Below are 22,404 nucleotides of genomic sequence, written 5' to 3'. Positions count from 1 at the left end.
TCTCGAGACATCTCCGGGTGGGGGCTCTGCAGCTTCATCCTATTGAGAAACATCATATGTCAGTGAGAGACACGTATCTCAGAGACCCCCAGCCATGAGGCAAGGGAGCCATGTACATACCCACCTGTCAGTCATAGTCTGGGGGATGCTTTCCGGAACAGTAATTCCCAGATGCTGCCAGCCTGCCCACTGCAAGGACAGAGTTGCATTCCAGAGCTTTGGAGAAAGCCCTCAGACAAGGAGAGGAGATACACCAGCCCCTGGAAGTTGACCTTACTGATGGACCAAGGCACTAGCAGGAGTAGGGTGGTCAATGTTTTCTCCCAGGGTGCCGGGGTGGTTCAGTTGGTTGGGTGTCTGCCTTCGGCTTGGTCATGATCCCCAGGATCCTGGGATCAAGCCTCATGTCAGGCTCCTCCGCTCAGTCAGAATCTGTTCCTCCCTCTGCTCCTCCCCCAACAAACACTCATGCTCTCTCTCTTGCTCTCTGTCTGAAATAAATGAATGAAATTTAAAAACAAAACAACAAAAAAAAAAAAACTGGGACGCCTGGGTGGCTCAGTTGGTTGGACGACTGCCTTCGGCTCAGGTCATGATCCCGGAGTCCCGGGATCGAGTCCCGCATCGGGCTCCCAGCTCCACGGGGAGTCTGCTTCTCTCTCTGACCTTCTCCTTGTTCATGCTCTCTCTCACTGTCTCTCTCTCAAATAAATAAATAAAATCTTTAAAAAAAAAAAAACTGCTTCTCCAGACTGGGGAGGAGAAAGAGTCCAGATTTATGTTTGCTGATTCCTCTGGTATAAATATTCCCAGGATGTCCAATTTCGAACTACCAAAGTGATGTCCGTTGGCTTGCAGTGTTCCTGAAAATGTTTGCAAAATTCCTAAAAATTTGCCAGTTGACTCTTGGGAACTGGTGCTCCTCTAATCCAGCACACGGAGAAGCCAGAGGGATGTGGGTAGGGCAAGAGGGGTGCCTGCTACACATGCCTGAGTCCCGCAGCTACTGAGAGGACACTGGAGATCCTTCAACACAGTAGGGTATGACCCCAAATCCGTGGTCTTTCCCATAGTGGAATCCTTATTCCCTTTTAGCCTGAGGCTGGACATAGATGGTGGTGATGAACAAGCACTGGGGAAGGGAAAGGAAAAGCTGGTGCTTTTTATATTACATTTATATATAATATAATATAATATAATTTATTTATAATATATTTATGTATTATTTTTATAATTATATAAATACAGAGAGGGACTTTCTGAATCGTCCAGTCTGACCCCAGATTGAATGCTAGGCTCTTCCTGATAGTATCCCATCTCAGTGACCATCCAGCATCTCCTTACACATCTCCTGTGACGGGGAGCTCACCACTCCTCCACAAAGGACCAGCTACAAAGAATCCCACACCACCAGACCCTCTCACAGGGGATTCAGGCAGGCAACTGCCTGTTAAGGCAAAGTCATTTCACTGTGTCCAAGCCAATGGATGGACTGTGTTGGAGGAAAGCACTTGAAGAATGAGCAAGCCGCTGGATCGGACACATCCAGCAGATGAAGTGCCTGGTCCCTGACCAACTTAAGCAATGGCTCCTTTTTTCAAAGCCACTCACCAAAAGGGAGACTATTACATGATAAATGCTGGCCTGGGTCAGACCAATGAAGCATCAACGCACAGGGTTCTCTCTCCGACAGGGCTCCGTGACTTCCCCCAGGCTGAGAAATGAAGGCAGTGCTCTGACGTGCCTGTGCATGAGAATCACCAGAAAGCTTCCCGGGCCTCTCCCCCAGAGAGCCCCACTTAGTAGGTCCAGGGCAGGTCCCGAGAGTCTGCATTTCTTTTCGGCTCCCAGGTGGTGCTGATGTAGCACTCCCCCTGCACCTTGACAGCACTGACTGGAGCAGGGGCCGGGAGCCTCACTGGCCAGCTACCTCTGGGAGCTTCGGAGCCCTAGCCCACACCATGCCCCAATGCCACAGGGCACAGAAAAGAAAAAGCAAAAATCCCAAGCTGCAGGCAAACAAGCGTCTCCTAAGTATTAATGTGAATGTGGTTCAAACACTTCCACAGACATTCACTCAGCCCCTACTGGGCACCAGGCACAGGACTAGGCACTGGAAGGGGGAGAGAATACAATGGTCACTGAGCTCATGAGGGCTTTCCTCGGGGAGTTCGTAGTGAATGGAGGATCTCACATTCAGCCCCTGTGCGCCTGGCAGTGTGCTGGGGGACAGGCATGCTGTGTTGAACAAAAGACCAGGCTCTGCTCTGGGACCACTCGAACCCTCGGGAAGGAGGAAGACAACTCCACCCTCAACCAAGACTGGGAAATAAAGCAACCGAGTTAACAGGAAAAACGGACAGCCAATGGATCAGACGGAACAGAGATGTTCAAAAGTCACAAAAAGCCCCTTTAAAAGTATAAAACAGCAAGGTGAAGCTGCGGGCTTGGGAGGAGTGACATCTTTAAAGGGAACAGCAACAGAAGACTTTTGAGTATCCAAGGCCGCCTGCCCTTTTGTGAGTGAGCCCGAGGGCTGGATGTTCACCCAGTCCTCCCGACAACACCAGAGGTGGGACTCTCGGCTGACCCTGGTTTGCAGTTAAGGAAACTGAGGCTCACCAGGAAGCACCACCAGGAAGCAGTGGGGTTTAGGGCTGTGTGGCCCCCAAGTCATACAGAGGCAGCACCCCTGCTGGCAGACAGCCTGGAGAGAGCCCCAAGCATCAGGGACAGGTCAGGCAGGGTGAGAGTTCTCACCATAGCCAGGAGATGGTAGAGCATCGTGGCTTGTGACTAAGGTCAAATCCTGGCCTCATCACCCCTTAGCTTGACTCAGACAAGTTATTGGAGTTCGGGGCTGGAGTGACCACATTTCAAGCACCTGATTAGCTTCCCCCACGCCACTCTGAAGACTGTAATGTTAAAACTTGCCATACTTCCCTGACCTTTCTCCAGAGTCATCTGTGAAGAACATAAGGGTCCCCCAGGCAGGGCCATGTCAACGCATGTCAACTTAACCTCCACAGTTCATCCTGTGTCCATCTGCTTCTCTACATTTCCATGTCCACCACACTGGTCCAAGCTGCCATCATGTCTCCTCTGGTTTAATCCAGTGACCTCCTGGCTGGTCTCCCTGCCTGAGCTCTTAATCCCCTGCATCAGAGATCAGCCAGTGATGGCCCTTGGGTCAAATCTGGCCAGCCTCCAGTGTTTGTAAATACATTTTTGTTTTGGAACGAAACCATATCCGTTCATATATGTGCCATCTGGGTCTGTCTTCCCACCACAATGGCAGAGCTGAGTAGTTTCCAGAGAAACCAGACGTGGGCCCTAAGTCCTAGAGTGTATGTGTCCTGGCCTTTGGTAGGAAAAGTTTTCCAATCTCTGCCCTGCAGTCCTTTCTTCCCACAGTCATCCTTCTGAAATGGCAATCAGATCATTTTCCTCCCCGACTCGTGATCCTTTAGCGGTTTCCAGGGGCCATTGGACAAATCTCGGGTCTCTATCCCATCTGCAGACTCATAGGTGATCTCCTTCCTGTTGAGGTCACTGGTCTTGTCTCTCCCCAGTCGTGCCCATCAGGCTGTCCTAACTGCTATTTCTTGACCACCTCCCCCTTCTTATTCCTACCTTGGGGCCGCTGGATGTGCTGTCCTCTCAGTCCGGGAAGTTCTTCCCTCTGCTCTTTAGATGGCTGGCTCCTTCTCATCACACAGGGCTCAGGTTGAATGCCACCTTCGCAAAAAGGCCTTCTCTGAATACCGGCCCCATCTAGAATAGACCCAGTCATCATGCCATCACTCAGTCCTGTTTTCCTCCTGGCATGTCTCACTAACGGAAGTGGTTTCATTTACCTGTGCATTACTTGACCAATGTCAACCTTCCCACTAGAATATAAAGCTCCACAAGGGTGAGGTCTTTGTCTTTGTTTATTCACCATATGCTCAGGGCATAGACAACTGCCTGGCACATTACAAGTACTCCCCAAGTTTTTGTTCACCGATTCAATGGCCTTGTCACTCCCAAAGACAAAACAAAGGGTTTAAAGTATAGCAGGTGTGACTTGGGCCAAATACACACATACAAACACTTCCTACCCGATAGTTGAGACCTGGGAAAGGTTATCATAATAAACTGAAGAACCATTTCACAACAACTAAATGAGATAAAAACCTATTGCCCCCAATGCTGGCAACACCACGAGTATCATCATAGATGGCCATAAGCCCTTTGGAAAGCAATAAGATAATCAGCATCAAAAGCCATAAAAAGGCTCACTCATTCACCTTGGTATTCCCACTCCTGAGAATTTAAGGAAATAATTCAACAGTACCAAAGGTTTTTTGCATAAAGGTGTTTACTATTTTATTATCTGAAAAAACCTGGAACAAGTTAACTGTCCAGCCATCGGTGTACACAGCCCATAACCATCATCATTAGGAAACTCGGTGGAGCCACACGGAAAAGGGATTATGATAAATGAAAGAAATAAAACTAGAATATATGTTATGGCTCTGAGTACAAAAACTACTTATGAACAAGGACTAGAAGAGAGCAAGAAATTATGGTAATACTTACTATGTGCGGCAGAGACTGCAGGCCGCCCATCAGCGTTGGTCCTTCCCTTTCTTGCGGGCACGCAGCTCATTAGATTTCCCAGCAGCCCTTGCACCCAGGGAGCTGAGCTCAAGTCAGTGGAACGGGAATGGAACCGATGTACCACTTCCTGTTCTGGTCTATAAAATTCTAGGGTGGCCTGAGAAGCCACATGTTGGAGATGGCACATAGGCTCTGTGCTTCTGCCCCAAACAATGTGTGACCACAAACCAAGCCCTCCCTGTTCACCTGGGACCATCCTGAACTGTAACACACATCAGAAAGAAACTTCTGTTGTGTGTGTGCCATTCGGTTTGGGGTCTGTTTGTTACAGCAAGTTAGCCAACCCTAACTAACACCTGGATTCAATGCTTTATAGCTAATGACTCTGGCTTTGGGGTCAATGACACCACTTTGGATAATCTGTGTGCTCTTGCAAGGTCACCTACCTGCTCTGAAACTCAGTTCCCTCATCAGTGTGAGAATCAAAGGAGGGAAGGACGGTAAATTCCTTAGTCCTGTGCCTAAGATATTGAAGGCGCTCAGTTGTTGGTTCCAAGGGTTCCATCCAGAAGCACAGCTACATCCTGCCCTTCCTTGGATTTTGGAGACATTTGCCTAAACTAGGTCGAGCTGGGTCTCTAATGCTTGCAAACATGAGTGCTGATTAATACCACACCACTCCAAATATTCATGTCTTCCCCCAACCCGTCCCCTGGGCTGAGGTGGTCCAGACTGGGCAAACCCAGAGAGAGGCTAGCTCTCCCCGAGTCAGGCTTAGGATGGGGCCAGTAACTGATCCAATCTCCTTTGCACATTAGTGGCAGCCCCAGGTCCAGAAAACAGAGTGACCCCAAAGCAGCCTGTCCCAAGATGTGGTCCCCTCCCAGTGCTCACTCAGGCCAGGCTGTGTTATTTCCCTGGATGGAAAAGTCACAGACCAGCAGGTAGTGGTCAGTGGGCTGTGTCCAGGCTGAGAACATTTTCCAGACCAGATGGCATCCCTGGCAGACCCTCAAAGCCAGCAGAGGCCAAGTGGTGCCCAAGAGGCCAAGAGGCCCAATATGGTGGGGACGGTCAAGAGTCCTGATGAACAAGGCATCCCAGTGCCCTCCTCGTTTGCCAGCCAGCCCCCACCTGAGGGTCCTAGAGCAGACTGGGTCAGCTCAGGCAGATGCACCAGGCCAGAAGTGGGACTCACGTGGGCGTACACACACACACACACACACACACACACACACACAGCCCCACACATAAATGCATGGACACACAAGCAGTTGAGCTCATATATCACACATACAGAAACACACCTTCCAAACTCAGTGCCTTCTGATAGCACAACAGACAACAGGACCATGGCATGGTGTGCAGGGAGCCCTGGAGTCTGATACCAGACTTTTTTTTTTTGCATGTGTCAAGGGACAAAGATATTTGACAAAACCCTTGAGTCACATCTCCCACAGGGTCCCTGCCTCCCTGCAGACCCCACCAAACCAGCTCCATGCAGATGACCCCTCAGACCCTTCCTCACTAAGACCCCCAGGGATGGACCACTCTTGAGCCAGAAAGATCTAGGTCTGTAACCACAAGACACTGATGGTCTTGAGTCAGATCTCCTAGAAGCAGAGGTGCAAATGGACTTGGGCAGATGTGGGTTTTTAAGGGAGGGCTTTCAAAAGAAGGGATGTGAGGAGCCCAAGAAAAAGAAGGGGACGGAACCAAGAGAAAATATGCTCCATATGGCTTAGCCTTGGTATGATTCCGTTAGGAGCCCTTGATCCCAGACTGTGCTTCTATGAGGCAGGGGGCAGCAACCCCTATTGCTGTACCAGTTAGTCCCTGGAGCATGGCATCCCCTCTGGGGTGAGACGGTTCCCATCTGGAGAGGGCTGTTCTCTGGAGCAGGGGACAGCTGTGAGCTCATAGCAGTCGGCACTCACAGCAGGAAGGGAAAAGTGGCCAGGTAAATGGGAGCTGGGTAGGGCTCCAACTGGTGTCTGTGCTCATGTAGACCAGTGAAATTGTCTGACGCTGTGAAAGGAAGAGGAGAATTTGCCTCTACCCAGGGATGACTTCTCAAATATTGAACATCTGTCATGGCATGGGCATGGACCAATCAACCCCAATGGCTGGATGGAAAACACGGGCACAGCTACACCAGTGGATACCAGCCAAATGTCAGCCCTCTGCAAAGGGATGATTCCAGGCAGCAAGCCCCATCGTGGTTGCTCTGGCAGCGTCACTTGACCAAAATCCTCAGAAGCTCCCTGCACTGCAACCATCATCCCCGTTTTACTACAGCACAGCCTAAGACCCGGGGACAGGAGGCAACTCAGCCAAAATCAAACAGCCCAGGAAATAACAGATACAGGACTTGCACTTGCATCTGGCTGGCTCCAAAGCCAGTAAAAATTTCTACCCCGCCTCACTGGCTTGAAGGAGATTTAAAAAGAAAGCTAGCAAAAAGAGCCCTGCTTCCAAGAGACATGAGGGTCCCTCAGTGATGCTGGGATCGTGATTTTATTATGTTCAGAGGGGAATGGAAGGGACAGGAAACAAGCAATGTGTGATCTCCTGTCATGTCAAGAGACGTTCTTTTCAGAGAAATGTACATTTCGCAGAATCAATATGCTCCAAAGCCTCAGAAAGCTGATGAAGACATACAGTCCCGACCCCTGCACGTGGGAGCTCTGTTACGACAGACAGGAGAAATTAAATTGAATCATCTGGAGCAAGTAGGTTGTAAACATTCAATATTAATGATCCATTGCAGTCCCAAAGAACCTCGGGCTTTGCCCAGCTGTGTGCTCAGTTGTTAAAAGACTGACTTGTCCCGAGATGGGGATTCCTCACCCTTCCTGCTTAGGGATGATGACAGAACCTGGGTCCCCCTGCAGGACCAGATAGATAGTAAATATTTGGTGGGCCATCTTTGTTGCAATGACTCAGTTGTGCAGTTGTCACTCAGAAGTATCCACAGACAATACAGAAGTGAATGACCATGGCTGCGTTCCAATAAAACTTTATTGACAGAAGGGTGGCCAAATGGATTTGACCCTCAGGCTATAGCTTGCTGACCCCTGCCTATCTTCTCCTTGGCATTTTCGGGCACACCAGTGCGTGCAGTCGGCATGCTGGGCCATTTCCTGACTTGGGTTTTTTGTCTCTTACCTCAAGGCCATTGGCAATGGGAGGGTCAGGTGACAGAGCTTAGATGGCATTCTATAAATCCATGCTCACAAACTAAAGCAGGTAACACAAATACTAGCTTGAGCATATGACACGGCTGGTGTTCAACCTTTTTTTTTCTTCATCTAAGATGGTGGAAAAGATGACTTATTCTACATGTGTTACATTCAGCCACAAATGAAACATAATTTAGTCTCAAAAGTCACAGGTCCAAGGAAAAGGACCAAAAGGGACTGTTTTGGTATAAGCCAAGGTAGGTGTGTCAAAGGTGATCATTGCAGGGCGCCTGGATGGCTCAGTCAGTTAAGCATCTGACTCTTGATCTCAGTTCAGGTCTTGACCTCAGGGTCAAGCCCTACATTGGGCTCCACGCTGGGCATGAAGTCTATGGTGGTCACTGCCTTCAGATGGAGATGGATATTGTTGATCCACTGAATCAAGTTCTAGAAAGTAAACATGCAGTCCAACAATTTGCACCAGTGTCCCTGCCCCTGGCTTTCCTTATTTCTGCTTCTGTAGCATAAGCTAGCACTTTTTTTGGACCTCTGCCTCCTCTTTCTTCTTTTTCAATTTAGCCTGTGCATTTGCTTCTTTCTCCACTTGGCTCTCATGGTGTGGAGGTTTCCAAGAAGATGGTGTGAAGGCTGAGAGCTCAAGTTTTTTTAATGGATGTTTAAACTTCTCACTTTACGATGGTTTCAGGAAAATGGTGAAGATAGTACACAGAATTCCCATGTGCCCCACATATTAATGCATTATTATTATTAACTAAAGTCCATATTAATTCAGACTTTCTTAGTTTTTATCTAATATCCTTTTCTTTTCTAGGCCAGGATACCATGTTGATGACCTTGATCCTTTTGGGGAATACTGGCCAGGTGTTTTGTTAGAATGTCTCTTGATTGGGATGTGTCTGACCATTTTTCTCATTAGATGAGACTTGTGTGTTTTGAGGAGAAAGATCCCAAAGGAAGTCTCATTGACATTACTTCGTATCAAGGGTATACACTCTCAAGATGACTTACTGCTTTTGACCTTGACCTTGACTATTCGGCTGAGGTTGTGTCAGTTTCCTTCACTACAAAGTTATTCTTTGTCCCCCTTTTTCACATAGTCCCCTTTGAAATGAAGCCATTATGAGAAGTCAACACTTGAGGAGTGGGGGTTATCCTCCACCTCCTGAAGGAAATACATAAATACGTAAAACATGAATACGTAAAGTTATGTAAATTTGGAATTCTATTACAAGACAGATTTGTCTCTTCTCCACCATTTATTTACTTCAATCATTTATTTATATCAATACGGAATCACAGGTACTTATTTTATACGTTAGATTATAATTCAATGCTACTTTATCTTGTTGTTCAGGCTGTTCCAGCTTTGACCACTGGGAGCTTATTTAGTTGGCTCGTGTCCCTGGGGGGATACCCCAATCAAGGCAGCGTTTTGTTTTGGTTTGTTTAGCACTTCCTTTTATGCTAAAGAAAAGCACAAAAAGTCAGAAAGCACCTACTTTCTAACCCAAGATGCTCCTGGCTCATCTTATATATTTCCTACTACCGGCCTAGAATTAGACATTTCCCAAGGAACCCTCATTCCTTTTATTGGAGAGTGATGTGTATTAGAGAATGAAGATCTGGCACTAGATGTTGTTTACTACTGGGATGTCATTCCTTCTAGCCTCCCCTCAGCTGAAAGAGCAGGGAACTAACCTATGGGTATGCACATACATATAAATACTTCTACATGCAACATGAGTTCATCCTGTGTCTCCAACTCCATTCCCACATGGATCATTCTAGCTATCTCTTTGTAGCCTATCTGTCACCATCTGTTCCAATAGTGAGAAAACTACCTCTCGCCATCCACCATCCATTTATTTGTTTAATTTCAGTATACATGTATGCTGGGTTGGCTAGTCAACCATTTTTGACCTATAAAATGGGTGGTTTCATATGGCTCATCCTAAAGAGAAGACAGGCCTGAGTTGCTGACATGGTCTCTGTACGAGTCCATGTGGACTGATCACCGCCAGTATTATTACTAATGAGGACTCATTCATTCGTCACTGAGTGGATAGGACACCAACCACTCCCCCCACCTCAGGGGCCACTTCCTCTTGGTTTCTTTGGCAGTTCCTTCCTCCTGCCTATCCTCTGAAGATTACACTATCCCAGGGCATGGCCTCTTGGCTGTTCCTCCAACTCATGAAGCTCATTTCCCCTTCAGGGCCTTTGCAGTTACGGACCCCTCCCCCTGAGCCACTCTTCCTGCAGATCATGGCATAACCCATTCCTTCTCTTCATCAGGACTAAGCTTCAAGTTCACCTCCTCACAGTGGCCTTCCCTGATACCAGTCACCCTCTACCACATCATCTGTTCCACTTTAATAACAATTATCATTATCCAACAAATTTCATTTACATCAGCATTCTGCTTCAGGGGAGTTGAGGCCTGGTTGCTCTTCTCACCCCTAAATCCCCAGTACACAGAGCAGTGCCAGGCACAGGCTAAATGCTCAGTAAATACATGCTAAACAAATTAACGACTCCCCCTAAAGATCAAACTTTACAAAGCACCCATTAGACTAGAGGTCAACAAACCCTTCCTAGAAAGGGCCAGATAGTAAGTATGTCAGGCTTTGTAGGCCATACAATCTTTGCCACAACTACTCACTTCTGCCACCATAGCCACGGACAATTTGTAAATGAACAGGGATGACTGTGCTCCCATGATGCTTTAGCTACAAACACAGGTGGCCAACCAGATTTGGCCCCAGGGCTATAGTTTACAGACCCCTGCAGTCAACCAATCCAAGTCTTAGAGCTCTTCTTCATATGTGAACAGATCTTTGCCACTATAATTGAGTATCAGTCATCACTCAGGGGAGGCATTCTTGCAAGTGTACAAGGAAAGAAGCATTTTTAGCCGGCAGCAAAATGTTCTATTCCTGCCCACCCCAGCCCAGGAAAAGGAGGCAAGAGAGGCCCATCCCAACTTTGACCACTAGGCAGCTGCTGGCCACTTCTTCCTCTCAGCTCAAAGAGTCATCACAGGGTGAAAATGAAGCAGCTATGGGCCTCCTTCTCCTTGTCAGTGGCTCCCCTGCAGAGACTAGACAGGGAGGGCTGGCCATCAGTCTCTGAGGGTTTGGATTCTGCACAGATCTGGGGACCACTTGTTCTAATGCATTCACCTGTTTTACAAAATCTTCAAATTCCAAAAAGCAAATGCAAGTGAGGCTGTTTTCATCAACACAGTGGAAGAGTGAAAAAAAAATTCATTCATCCAAAAGGATATGAAAACAGGTGGCATCTTAAATGACCCCACGTGTCCATTACAGCAGGAGTGCTGTTAAAATGTTCATGATCTAACCATGACTCCACTATTGTATCATGAAGCAGAAACACCTTCTCCCACTGAGAAGCGGGGAGGAACAGGTCACACCCTACCTTCCTGCACACCACCAAGTTCCAAGGTTGGAAAGGAGCCTCCTGGCCTAGCACACAGTATGTCTATGGTTGGATTAATTTCTCCCTCCTCTATGTCATGGTAAGGTTTTGGTCATTTTCCTGAGATAAAGGTCAAAATCGTGGGTGACTTCAACCAGGCTTTGTCATCTAGTCTTTAAAAGTGAAGCTGACTTCTCTTGGTTTTGCTCACACAATATCACCTACTTCTCTGGGAAACATAGCATCCTGGTCATGGTGACTACCCACAGCACGATGCAGGCATGGCTCGGGTCTGCCAGGCCCCAGCAATTCCCCAGTTTGTCCCATTCCCCAGGACTGACACATGTTGCCTCAAGGTGAAGTTCCCTTTCTGTCGGGCTTACAAACCGGGATGACAGAAGGCCTGACACTGCTGGGTGATCATGTTCCACAGATGCACGACTAGCAGAATTGGCAAAAGCAAAGGCCAGTTTCTCAGACTCCACCCAGTTAACTGTTGTCCTGTGTGCCTAAGGACTGCCCCTGCCTCTCCCTCAGGGACAGCAGTGACGGAGCAAATGGTTTTAATGTCTGTCAGCTTCTACAAAGTGGTCTCTCAGAGCCCATCACGAGTCCTGCCCATAGAGCCTGGATGGAGCAAAGAGCAAGGTCAACACAGAAAGGGAAGCAGAGCTGGGAGACTAAGACAGACCCTGGATCCAGCCATGCCTAAAGCCCAGATTTCTCAATTTTATAATCAATGACACGGCCCATGTTGCTTAAGCTAGTTGGAGTTGGGCTTCTATTACTTGAAACCCAGAGAGCTTAGACTAGCATACGAGCAGAAATGCATCAGCTTGCTGGGAGTCTCTCAGTCACTGACCATCTGTGGAACAGTTCTGGTTATATAACAGTGGAGAACAAGTTACCCCAAAACTAGAGGCCTAATACGATTGAGTACTGTACTCACAGACTCTGTGGGTCAGGATTTGGGAGGAGCTCGGCTGGGTAGCACTTCATCTGGGGTCTCTGACGGGGCCGCAGTCAGATGTCGCCTGGGGCTGCACCATCCAAAGGCTTGACTAAGGCTGGAGGGTCACTTCCAAGGTGCCCCACATGGGTGGCTGGGAGGCAGGACGGGCTGCTACCCATAGGACTGCATGAGGACCCCACACCAGGGAAGCAGGCTGGCTGTACCCAGAGCCAAAGTGGGAAGTATGACGCCTTTCCTGACCAAGCCTGAGAAGTCACATATCACCGCCTACTTCTGCCTCATTCCATCAACCACACCAGGCCAGCCCCAATCCAGCATAGAAAGGGACCACATAGGGTCCCTGGGTCCCCTCCTGAGGCTGGTATCTATTCCAAATGCCTACCACATGCTGGGGGCTGGAAATGCAGGTGGCTAAGACAGGGTTCGCACCCATCGTGCATGCTCAGCCTCGGACTCAACAGAATGCAACCACTTTGTCCCCCAGACCCTGATCAACTCTTCCCTTTGGGATGCTCCAGCTTTTAAGGAAAGAGAAGTCCTATTAAGGAACGGGATTTAAGTATCCAGTCGTATAGTTCTTTGGTCCCAGAAACAATGCTGACAGTCCCTCCCTGACCCTACCCTCTGTTGCACACATTGCTACATGTCACCAGGCCCTTACTGACTTCACCATAGGTATGCCTGTATCTCCTGCACACTGTGTTTCTTCTCTAAACCCCTGAACGAGCCCCAGACAACCCAGCATGGAACCACACCATTGCTTTTGTGTAGCAGGGGGCAACAACTCTTGGGCCTGTGTTCAAATCCCAGCTCTGCCACTGAGTAGCTGTGAGATTCTTGAGTCTCAGTGTCCTCCTCTGTTAAATGGGACTGAAACATGCATGCTTCACGACATCATGAAGATCCAATGAACCACGCATGTGGGGGCCCAGCGAGCACAGTGCCCTGCACAGGGCGGCCACTTTCCGGCCAGTGTTCTTCCCCCAGGACAGCAATCACTCCCCTCAGTCTTTCTCAGGAATCTTCTTTCCTCACAGGGAGACCCTGCAGAGTTAACACAGTACTGCCTCCTCCCTCTGTCCTCATGTGCACCCACAGACCCCGGCCCCCACCAACAATCCACGTGGGTGGCTTGGTAACATTCAAAACAAGGAAACCCACAGGAGCCGAGGGAAGCCAGGACCTGAGAATCACACTTCCCTGAAGGTATTTGGGGGTCCTCTGTGAAGTTTTATGGATACTTCCATAAGCAAAAATAGGCAAGCAGTGGAGTGAAGAACCCACCGTTTTGAACATTTAAGAAATTTCCCAGGGCGGGGGGTGGGGGGAATCTCTTGGGGACCCTTTGGTCCCATTCAAAATCCTCTAACACCCTTAACCTGTCCACCTCCCAGGGGGGAATCATAAGAATTCTGTCCAGAGATTGCCCAAAAATGAGAAAATTACAGGCGACAGAGTAAGCCCACTTCAAGTGGCCTGAGAAATGCGTCCGCTTTCTCCCCACACCAGGAGCAGAGCCCTTTCGAAGTGGCCACACCCCGGGTGACCAGTGACCAATGGTGGGGGAACACTGCCACTTACCGGCGGCAGCCAGAACTGGCTGGAACATAGTGACCTTTCCTATTATCTTCCACAATCTTAACCTTTACACCACGTCAATAAAAGGCCCCATTAACATTTGAAAGGGATGTTTCTGGGTGTCCACTTGGAGTAAGAGTTAGAAAACACTCCAAGAATTGGATTATGTAGCTCATCTGTCCCAGATCTCGGAGAGTTGACTTCCTGTAGTAAAAGTGCAAGCCCAGGAGGGGTGCCTGGCGGCTCCTTGGGCAGTGTCTGACTCCTGATTTCCGCTCCCATCATATCTCAGGGTCCGGAGACCGAGCCCCATGTCAGGCTTCACGCTTGAGCATGAAGCTTGAGATTCAGTCCCTACCCCCCTCCACGCACTTATGTTTTCTCTCTCTCTAAATAAGAAGAAAAAGCAAACCCATGAAATGGCAAACAGCCAGGAGCCACCAGCTAGAAACACGGCAACCACCAAGGTGGCCACCAAGACCGGGAAACCCCCAGGTTGACCTGCACCAGCGACCGACACCTAACCAGACCTTGGACCCTCCTTCGCCTCTCTCCATCCCCATCCTTCCAGACTTAAACGGCACGTCCAGGAAGGCCCCGTAAGCCCTCAGGGTGATTCAGACCTCTGCTCTGGGCCCAGACCCCCAAGGCCACTTGAGCTTCCTCTGCCAGGAGGCCCTCAGGTCACCACAAGACCCTTGCCCCTTGAGCGGCAGGTCTTCCACTCAGCGATGGGTGTGCTCTGCGAAGGCAAGCGCCGTGTGCCCACCGATCCGCGTGTGCCTGCGTGCGCTGGTCCACTCCGTACACATGCTAGCCCACACCACGCCCTGGGGATATGATGAGAAACGAAGCAGACATGGTCTGGGCCTGAGTGTCACCGACTCCCGCCACCTTCATATCCCCAGTGCCGGTCAGCCACGGTGCTGTGAATGAACGCTGGGATTTCCTATGGATCCCTTACACAAACACGCAGGCTTCAAGCCTCACCTGTCTCACAGATGCATTTTGTTCAGTTTGTGTGTGTTTTAATAAACTGAATTGGTCACTAAAATCTTTAGTTTCACCCAAAACATGAACAGCAGATACAAGAACGTACCTTCTGACAGAGCACCGGAGAGCTGAGCCCTGATGCTCCAGCACCTTTAGAAAAGGTGGGCACAAGCCTCATGTTGCCACAAATCCTTCCCTACCAGAGACGGCTGCCAAGGGTCACCCCCCCTTGCCAAGCACTTTCCTGCCTCTCAAAGCAACAGTTTACAACCCCTGCTTTACGCTAGCGTCACTGAAGAGATACACCCAAGATGTGCTACAACACACATGAACGGGGACTTTATTGATTTTTACCTCCTCACAAACCCTCCTAGTAGTAGCTACAGGCCGTGCGGTTTCCAGCAGGGATCGCAGACGCAGAGAGAAGTCAAAGGACAAGGCGAATCCAACAGGTCCTTCGTGAGTGGACCGAAACCTGTAGTTCACTGGAATTCCTGTAAACTGAATGCTAAAGATTAAGGGATACATTCTCACACCACTAGCACAGCTTAAATACTTTTTGACAAAAAATAATAATAATAAATTATCTTCAACTCAGAAAATAAATTGTGCTCAGCAGAGTGACAGGAGGGTCCATTCATTGCATTGCACCGAGGGGCTGGACAGTGGGGGGCGGGGAGGGCAGAGCTCGGGCAGTGAGGGCCACGGTCTCGTGGGGGAGATGGCTCGAGCCGAGCTTGGTCGAATGCACACTTGACGCCAAAGGCAGGTGGCGGCCCCTTGGCAGTGGCCCGTCCCGACTGAGATGCACCTGCCCCTCTTCCTCCTCACGTCCGCCTTGTCTTCTGTTTCTTGGCTTGTCTCTTTGCATCTTCTGGGCCGCTATTGTCAGAGGCTGTCTGGCCAAGAGCTCGGACGCCCTGCAGTCGACTTGTCAGCTGCAACAGCAAGGGAATGAGCTAGAAAGAAAGACAGAGAGAGTGAGAGAGGGGATGCTGGGAGAACACTTCTGCCCAGGGGGACACTGGAACCTCACACATCAGGGCACCTCCCTCTGTCCGGCCACCACCCAGGTTCCAGACAAAGCCGAGACCTTTAATTGGGGAGGGTCAGCAGAGACAGGGCCACCGAGCATTAAAGAAGATGTCACCAGAGGTTAATGGCCTTGAAAGGAGGCCTGGGATTTGACAAAGTACTGCACCCTTTCTTGATAAAAACCCTCAACGAAGTAGTGCTGGAGGGACCATACCTCAACATCATAAAAGCCACATATAAAAGACCCACAGCTGATATCGTCCTCACGAGGGAAAAACTGAAAGCTTTTCCTCTATGGGCAGGAACACGACAGGGATGTCCACTCTCACCACTTTTATTCAACATAGTACTGGAACTCTTAGCCAGAGCAATTGGACAACAAAAAAAGAAGAAAAGGCATATAAATTGGCAAAGAAGAAGTCAAAGTTACACTAGTCACAGATGACATGATATTCTACACAGAAAACCTGAGCAACTCCATGACAAAATTGGTAGAATAGATACATGAATTCAGTAGAGTCAAAGGAAACAAAATCAATGCACAGAAATCCGTGGACCTTCTATATACCAATAATGAAGTAGCAGAAAGAGAAATCAAGGTATCTATTCCACTTACAATGGAATACAATGTACAATGGTTTTTTACAAAAACCCTAACATACCTAGGAATAAACCTAACCAAGAAGAAAAAAGACTTGTATCCTGAAAACTATAAAACACTTATGAAAGAAATTGAAGAGGACACAAAGAAATGGAAAAACATCCCATGCTCATGGATTGGAAGAACAAATATTGCTAAAATGTCTATACTACCTAAAGTAATCTCCACATTTAATGCAAACCCTATCAAAACACCACCAGCATTTCTCACAGAGCTGGGACAAACAATTCTAAAATTTGTTTGGAACCACAAAAGACCCTAAATAGCCAAAGCAATCCTGAAAAATAAAAGAAAAGCTAGAGGCGTCACAATTCCAGACTTCAAGCTGTATGACAAAGCTGTCATCATTAAGACAGTACAGCACAAAAACAGACACACAGATCAATGGAACAGAATAGATAGCAGAAAGGGACCCCCAATTCTATGGTCAGCTAATCCTTGGCAAAGCAGGAAAAAATGTCCCATGGGAAAAAGACAGCCTCTTCAACAAATGGTGTTAGGAAAATTGGACAACTACATGCAGAAGAATGAAACTGGACCATCCCCCTACACCACACACAAAAATAAGCTCAGAATGGATGAAAGACCTAAATGTGAGATAGGAAACCAACAGAATCCTAGAGGAGAACACAGGCAGTAACCTCTTTGACTTCGGCTGCAGCAACTTCTTGCTGCACACGTCTCCACAGACAGGGCAAACAAGCAAAAATGAACTATTGGGACTTCCTCAGGATAAAAAGCTTCTGCACAGCAAAGGAAACAGTCAACAAAACTAAAAGGCAGCCTACAGGAAGGGAGAAGATATTTGCAAATGACGTATCTGCTAGAGGATTAGTATCTAAAAATCTATGAAGAACTTACCAAACTCAACATCCAAAAAACAAATACTTCAGTTGAGAAATGGGAAGAAGACATGAATAGACATTTCTCCAAAGAAGACATCCAGATAGCTAAGAGGCACATAGAAAGATGCTCAACACCGTTCATCATCAGGGACAGACAAATCGAAACTACAGTGAGGTATCCCCTCACACCAGCTGAATGGCTAAATTTAACCCAGGGAACGACAGATGCTGGCGAGGCTGCAGAGAAAGGGGAGCCCTCGTGCACCGTTGGTGGGAATGCAAACTGGTGCAGCCACCCTGGAGATGAGTTTGGAGGCTCCTCAGAAAGTTAAAAACTACCCTACAATCCAGCAATTGCACTACTAGGTATTTACCCAAAGAATACAGAAACACTGATTCGAAGGGGTCTGTGCACCCCTATGTCTATAGCAGCATTATCGACAATAGCCAAATTACATAAGCACCCCAAGTGTCCATCAACTGATGAATGGTTAATTGTGTGTGTGCACATGTGCGCGCGTGCGCGCGCGCACACACACACACACAGGAATACTACTCAGCCATCAAAAAGAATGAAATCCTGCCATCTGCAACAATGTGGATGGATCTAGAGAACAGAAGGCTAAAAGAAGTAAGTAAAAGAAACACCAATACCATATGATTTCACTCATATGTGGAATTGAAAAAACAAAACATATGCAAGTGGGGAAAAAAAGAGAGGGAAACCAAGAAGCCGACTAGTCACTACAGAGAACACGCTAAGGGTTGCTGGATGGGAGGTGGGTGGGGGCTGGGGAAACGGGTGGTGAGGATTAAGGAGGCACTTGTGATCAGCACTGGCTGTTGTGTGCAACTGATGAGTAACTAAATTCTACACCTGCAACTCCTATTACACTGTATATTAACTAACTAGAATTTAAATCAAAACTTGAAACATTAAAAAATAATAAAAAATAAAAAATTTAAAAAGAAAGATAACAAAAGAAAGAAAGACAGGAAGCTGGGGGACGGGACTTGAGGCCTTCGTGTAACTTCGGTAACACGGGACAGCTGCTGGTGGTGCGGGACGGCGCTCCCCCGCACACGGTGCTTTCTCACCAGGCCTCTGGGTTTCCTACCTTGTCGTGGTTGTAGCCGGCCAACAGGACAAGCAGCGTCAGAGGCAGGGCGATGTAGGACCCCTGCGCGATGTCCTGTTCAGGCAGTTTCCTCTGCAGACACCAAGAGAACTGTCACTGCTTTACGTACTTTCCACTCCCTGCAGCCCCCGCCCCCCCACACCACTTCGGCCCACCTGGCCGGGAACCCAGGCACTCCGTGCGACCCAGTTCTTGCTCTCCACAGGCAGCAAGGGCAGTGACCTGTATACATTGTCAGGTGACTCCTCTGCTCCCCACACTCTCCCGGCTTGCTCTCTGCCACTCTGGGCAGACCGAGGGCATTTCCTCCCCTACCGAGAAAAGCAAGAGCTGTGGAAAGCAGGCCATCCCCGTGGCTGAGAAGGGCCACCTTGCGCAGAGCCCCAGCCACACACAGGGGCTCTTTCCTACAAGGGAATACTGGGAACCAGGGGTACTAGGCTCAGGTCCCCAGTGACAAAGGAGACAGTCCCAGAGATTAGCCCCCATGAGATGAGGCAGGCTGCCGCCTGTGTCCCACTGGCCACCTGCCCCTTCTTCCAACAGAACCCCAACCTTCACCTGGGTCATCAGACTACACACACTTCCCAGCCTCCCTTGCAGCTGGGACAGCCATGGAATTTGGCTAAGGCTACATGAACCAAAGTATTCCGTAACACATCCATGCCGTTCCCTAGAAGAGCAGTGTGGTAGGTCCTCCCCTCCTGCCAGTCAGATGTGCCATCTGTGAGAAGGGGGAAGTGCCACGAGATGACAAAGCCCCAAGAGAGGGAGAGGCTGGGTCCCTAATACCTTGGGGCTTCACACCATCCCAGGACTCCTCAGTCCTGGATACTGACAGAAGACAGAAATTTCCATCTTCCTAAGATCCTGAGATGCTAAGTCTCTGTATTGGCAAAGGAACCTGCACCCTAGCTCCCTCCACCCGCACAAAGGGAACAAATAAATGGAAATTTTCAGATAATCACAGAACAAATTAAGGGGACAGAGCACTGGTCCTCAAAGTATGGTCTGGGAACTCCCTTTCAGGGGATTTTCAAGGTGAAACTATTTTCATGACTGTGCTAAGAAATCATGCGTCTTTTTCGCTCTTGTTCTCAAACAACTAACAGTGGACTATTCCAAAAACTACATGATGACTTCGTCACTCTGACAGCTCATGGAATATAATAAGGAGAGATTACACACACATAAACTAAAGCTCTCTTAGATTCTCAACAACTTTGAACACAGCAATAGTGATCTGCGACCAAAACATCTGAGAGCATCTGGGCTGGAGAATGACGATGGGGCCGTTTTACCCGAGACGGTTGAGGCAGAATGGGATGGTCTCTTAAAAATGGAAGAATCAGGGCAGGAGCAGATTTCCACCTCTCACTGCCTACTCCTGGATTATCCGACACATCTTGGGACCCAGCACAGTCTCCCTGGAAGTAAATACTTACTGGGGACGCTGCAGAGGGATGAAGGCTTTTGGGTTTGGCCACGTGACCTTGGGCAATCATGGGAAGCCGTGGTTCATTCAGTCTTAAGTGGCACTGATCCGAAGGGCACCCACAGCAGGGGAACATGAAGTTCAACGAGACCAGCTACGTAAAGTGCCAAATAGTGCGTGAAATACTGAGTAAAAACATCAGTGATGTGGCTCTCGGTCTGCACGTCAATGGAAGAGGAAAGCGGAGGGCTTACGTGTGCCCTCGTAAATGCACAAGAGCCATCACGAAGCTGCAGTGTTCCAGACACTGCAGGATATGAGACAAACCACCTCATTCTGAGTCCTGGATCTGCTGACGACCGCGGGGACATTACTTACTCTCTCTGAGCTACGGTCAAATGTGAGCAATGGCTCAAGGTGTGCTGTGGGGATCAGCAGTGAATCCCCTGCACGGGCCCGGCAGAAGTAGGCATGCCCTGCATCTGTCACTTGGTGCCCTGGGCTCACATGCAACAAGGTGACAGACACATTACTGGCAGCAGCTACGGGACATGGGGGCTGCCCGTGTCCCCCTGGATCCAGATAAGTCTCCTGGGGGGCGCCTAGGGAATGTCAAAGACAGCCACCATCCGTGCCCTTCACAGGGACTGTCTGCTCTCCCAGGCCTGGCGATCTGCCTCCGCAGGGACCGATAGTCCCTACATACTCTTCTCTTTGGCACCTTCTAACCAGGTGTCCACCATGGACAGCAAGGAAAATGCTTCCTTCTGGAGTCATCAGAAAACTCTCTTTTTCAGGTAAAATCCTATTTGCCAAGTCACTGAGCACAAATCCCTTGTCAGAGACTCCCAGAAGGCAGCAGAAGAACTGTATTCAAATTCTAGCTCTGCTGTGCATGAGCAGGTGACCCGGACGGCCCAGTCTCTCCTTGGGTCCCATTGATAGATGGCGTAAAATAATTCTTACCTACCTCCCACCTAGGACGGTGTCGAAAAGCACAAAATGGCAACGTGACTGCATGTAGGAAAGATCACTTTGGAATTATTCTTCACACCCTACACCAGGAAACAGTCCAAATGGACAGAGATGGAAATGTACAAAAGGATATCATACACGTACCAGAGGAAAAAGAAATGCCTCTAAAATCTGGGAGTAGGGGAAACTTTCTGAAATAGGACTCAAAATTCAGAAGCAATGAAAAAAAGACATATTTAACCTAAAAAATAAAATAAATGTTTGCATAATCAAAATGAAAACAAATTGGGAAAAAGGTACAACATGTATCACAAGGGGTGAGACTCCCTTATAGACAAAGTGCTTCCAAAACAGATGAAAAGACCAACAATCTAGAAAAACGTCAACCGTTTCCAGAAAGGGAACACAGAAGCGGTTCTTAACCACGTGGAAGGATGAGAAATGCAGGGGACAGCAGTGCGGAGATGCCATTTCTCATCAACCAGACTACGAACATTCTTCAGTCTGACCACACGCTCTGCTGGGGGAAGGGCTGCCATCATACACTGCTAACAGGAATGCAAATGGGACAGCCCCATGGAAGGAAAGCAGCCCTGTCCAGCAAGATTCCAGATGCACTGACCCTGTGATCCTGCCCCTCTACTTCTCCGGGTCTGTCCACAGACAGACTGACAAGCACTCAGACACACGCCTGCACAAAGGCAATCACTAACGGGTTATTTGGAACATCAGAAAACCAGCAGCAACGCAAACTTCCATCCAGCAGGGGCTAACTGAACGTACTGCGGAACAGCCACACGGAGGAGTGCTTTATAACGCAGCTGTTAAAAAGGAGCAAGGAGTAGCTAAATATGGTCCTCTGCACATAGTTACCTTTTTAAAAAAATAGAATTCTGACTCTTCACGCTGAAAAGACCCACTGACAGGGACCAGTGCGGTAGCTCAGAGGCCACACTTCTGTTTTACTGTAGCTCCGTGAGCTCTACTCTCACTGCCTCCCAAGTTCAGGATCAGTAGGTCTGAGGTTGGGCCCCGGAGCCCATTTTTGGGACTTCTGTGTGTGTAATCCTCAGGTGATTCTACTGCACGCCAGCTTTGGGAAGCGCTGATCTAAATAATCGTCTCGTGAGTGTGTGGTTTGTTTGTCCTGTGGTTTTTTAGTGTGTTTGACACATGATCCAATGAGGTCTACATATTGCAAGAGGCTGGTAAAACGAGGTAGGTCCGGGGCACCTGCGTGGCTCAGTGGGTTAAGCGTCTGACTTTGGCTCAGATCCATGATCTCATGGTCCTGGGACTGAGCCCCACATCAGGCTCCCTGCTCAGTGGAAAATCTGCTTCTCCCTCTGTCTCTGCCCCCTCCCTGTTCATACTCTCTCAAATAAATAAAATCTTTGAAAAATAATTTTAAAAATAATAAAGGGACGCCTGGGTGGCTCAGTTGGTTAAGCAGCTGCCTTCGGCTCAGGTCATGATCCCGGCGTCGTGGGATCGAGTCCCACATCGGGCTCCTTGCTTGGCAGGGAG

General features: G+C 48.6%; 1 protein-coding gene across 1 annotated transcript in view; it reads right to left on the bottom strand.

Annotated features, from left to right (window-relative positions):
* Window positions 1-15,101: 15,101 nt before the first annotated feature.
* Window positions 15,102-22,404, bottom strand: part of LOC122896121 (nodal modulator 1) — a 55,132-nt gene continuing 47,829 nt past the window's right edge. The window contains exons 30-31 of the mRNA XM_044234112.1: window positions 18,447-18,539; window positions 15,102-15,746 (exon numbers count right to left, since the gene is read on the bottom strand). Coding sequence (XP_044090047.1) covers window positions 15,615-15,746; window positions 18,447-18,539 — 225 coding nt within the window. The 3' untranslated portion in view covers window positions 15,102-15,614. The remainder of the gene's footprint in view (window positions 15,747-18,446; window positions 18,540-22,404) is intronic.

The sequence above is a fragment of the Neovison vison genome, chromosome 14 (genome assembly GCF_020171115.1).
Source record: "Neovison vison isolate M4711 chromosome 14, ASM_NN_V1, whole genome shotgun sequence".
NCBI classification, from domain to species: Eukaryota; Metazoa; Chordata; class Mammalia; order Carnivora; family Mustelidae; genus Neogale; species Neogale vison.
Note: the sequence above shows the minus strand (reverse complement) of the source record. Positions and strands in the feature narration are given on the sequence as shown.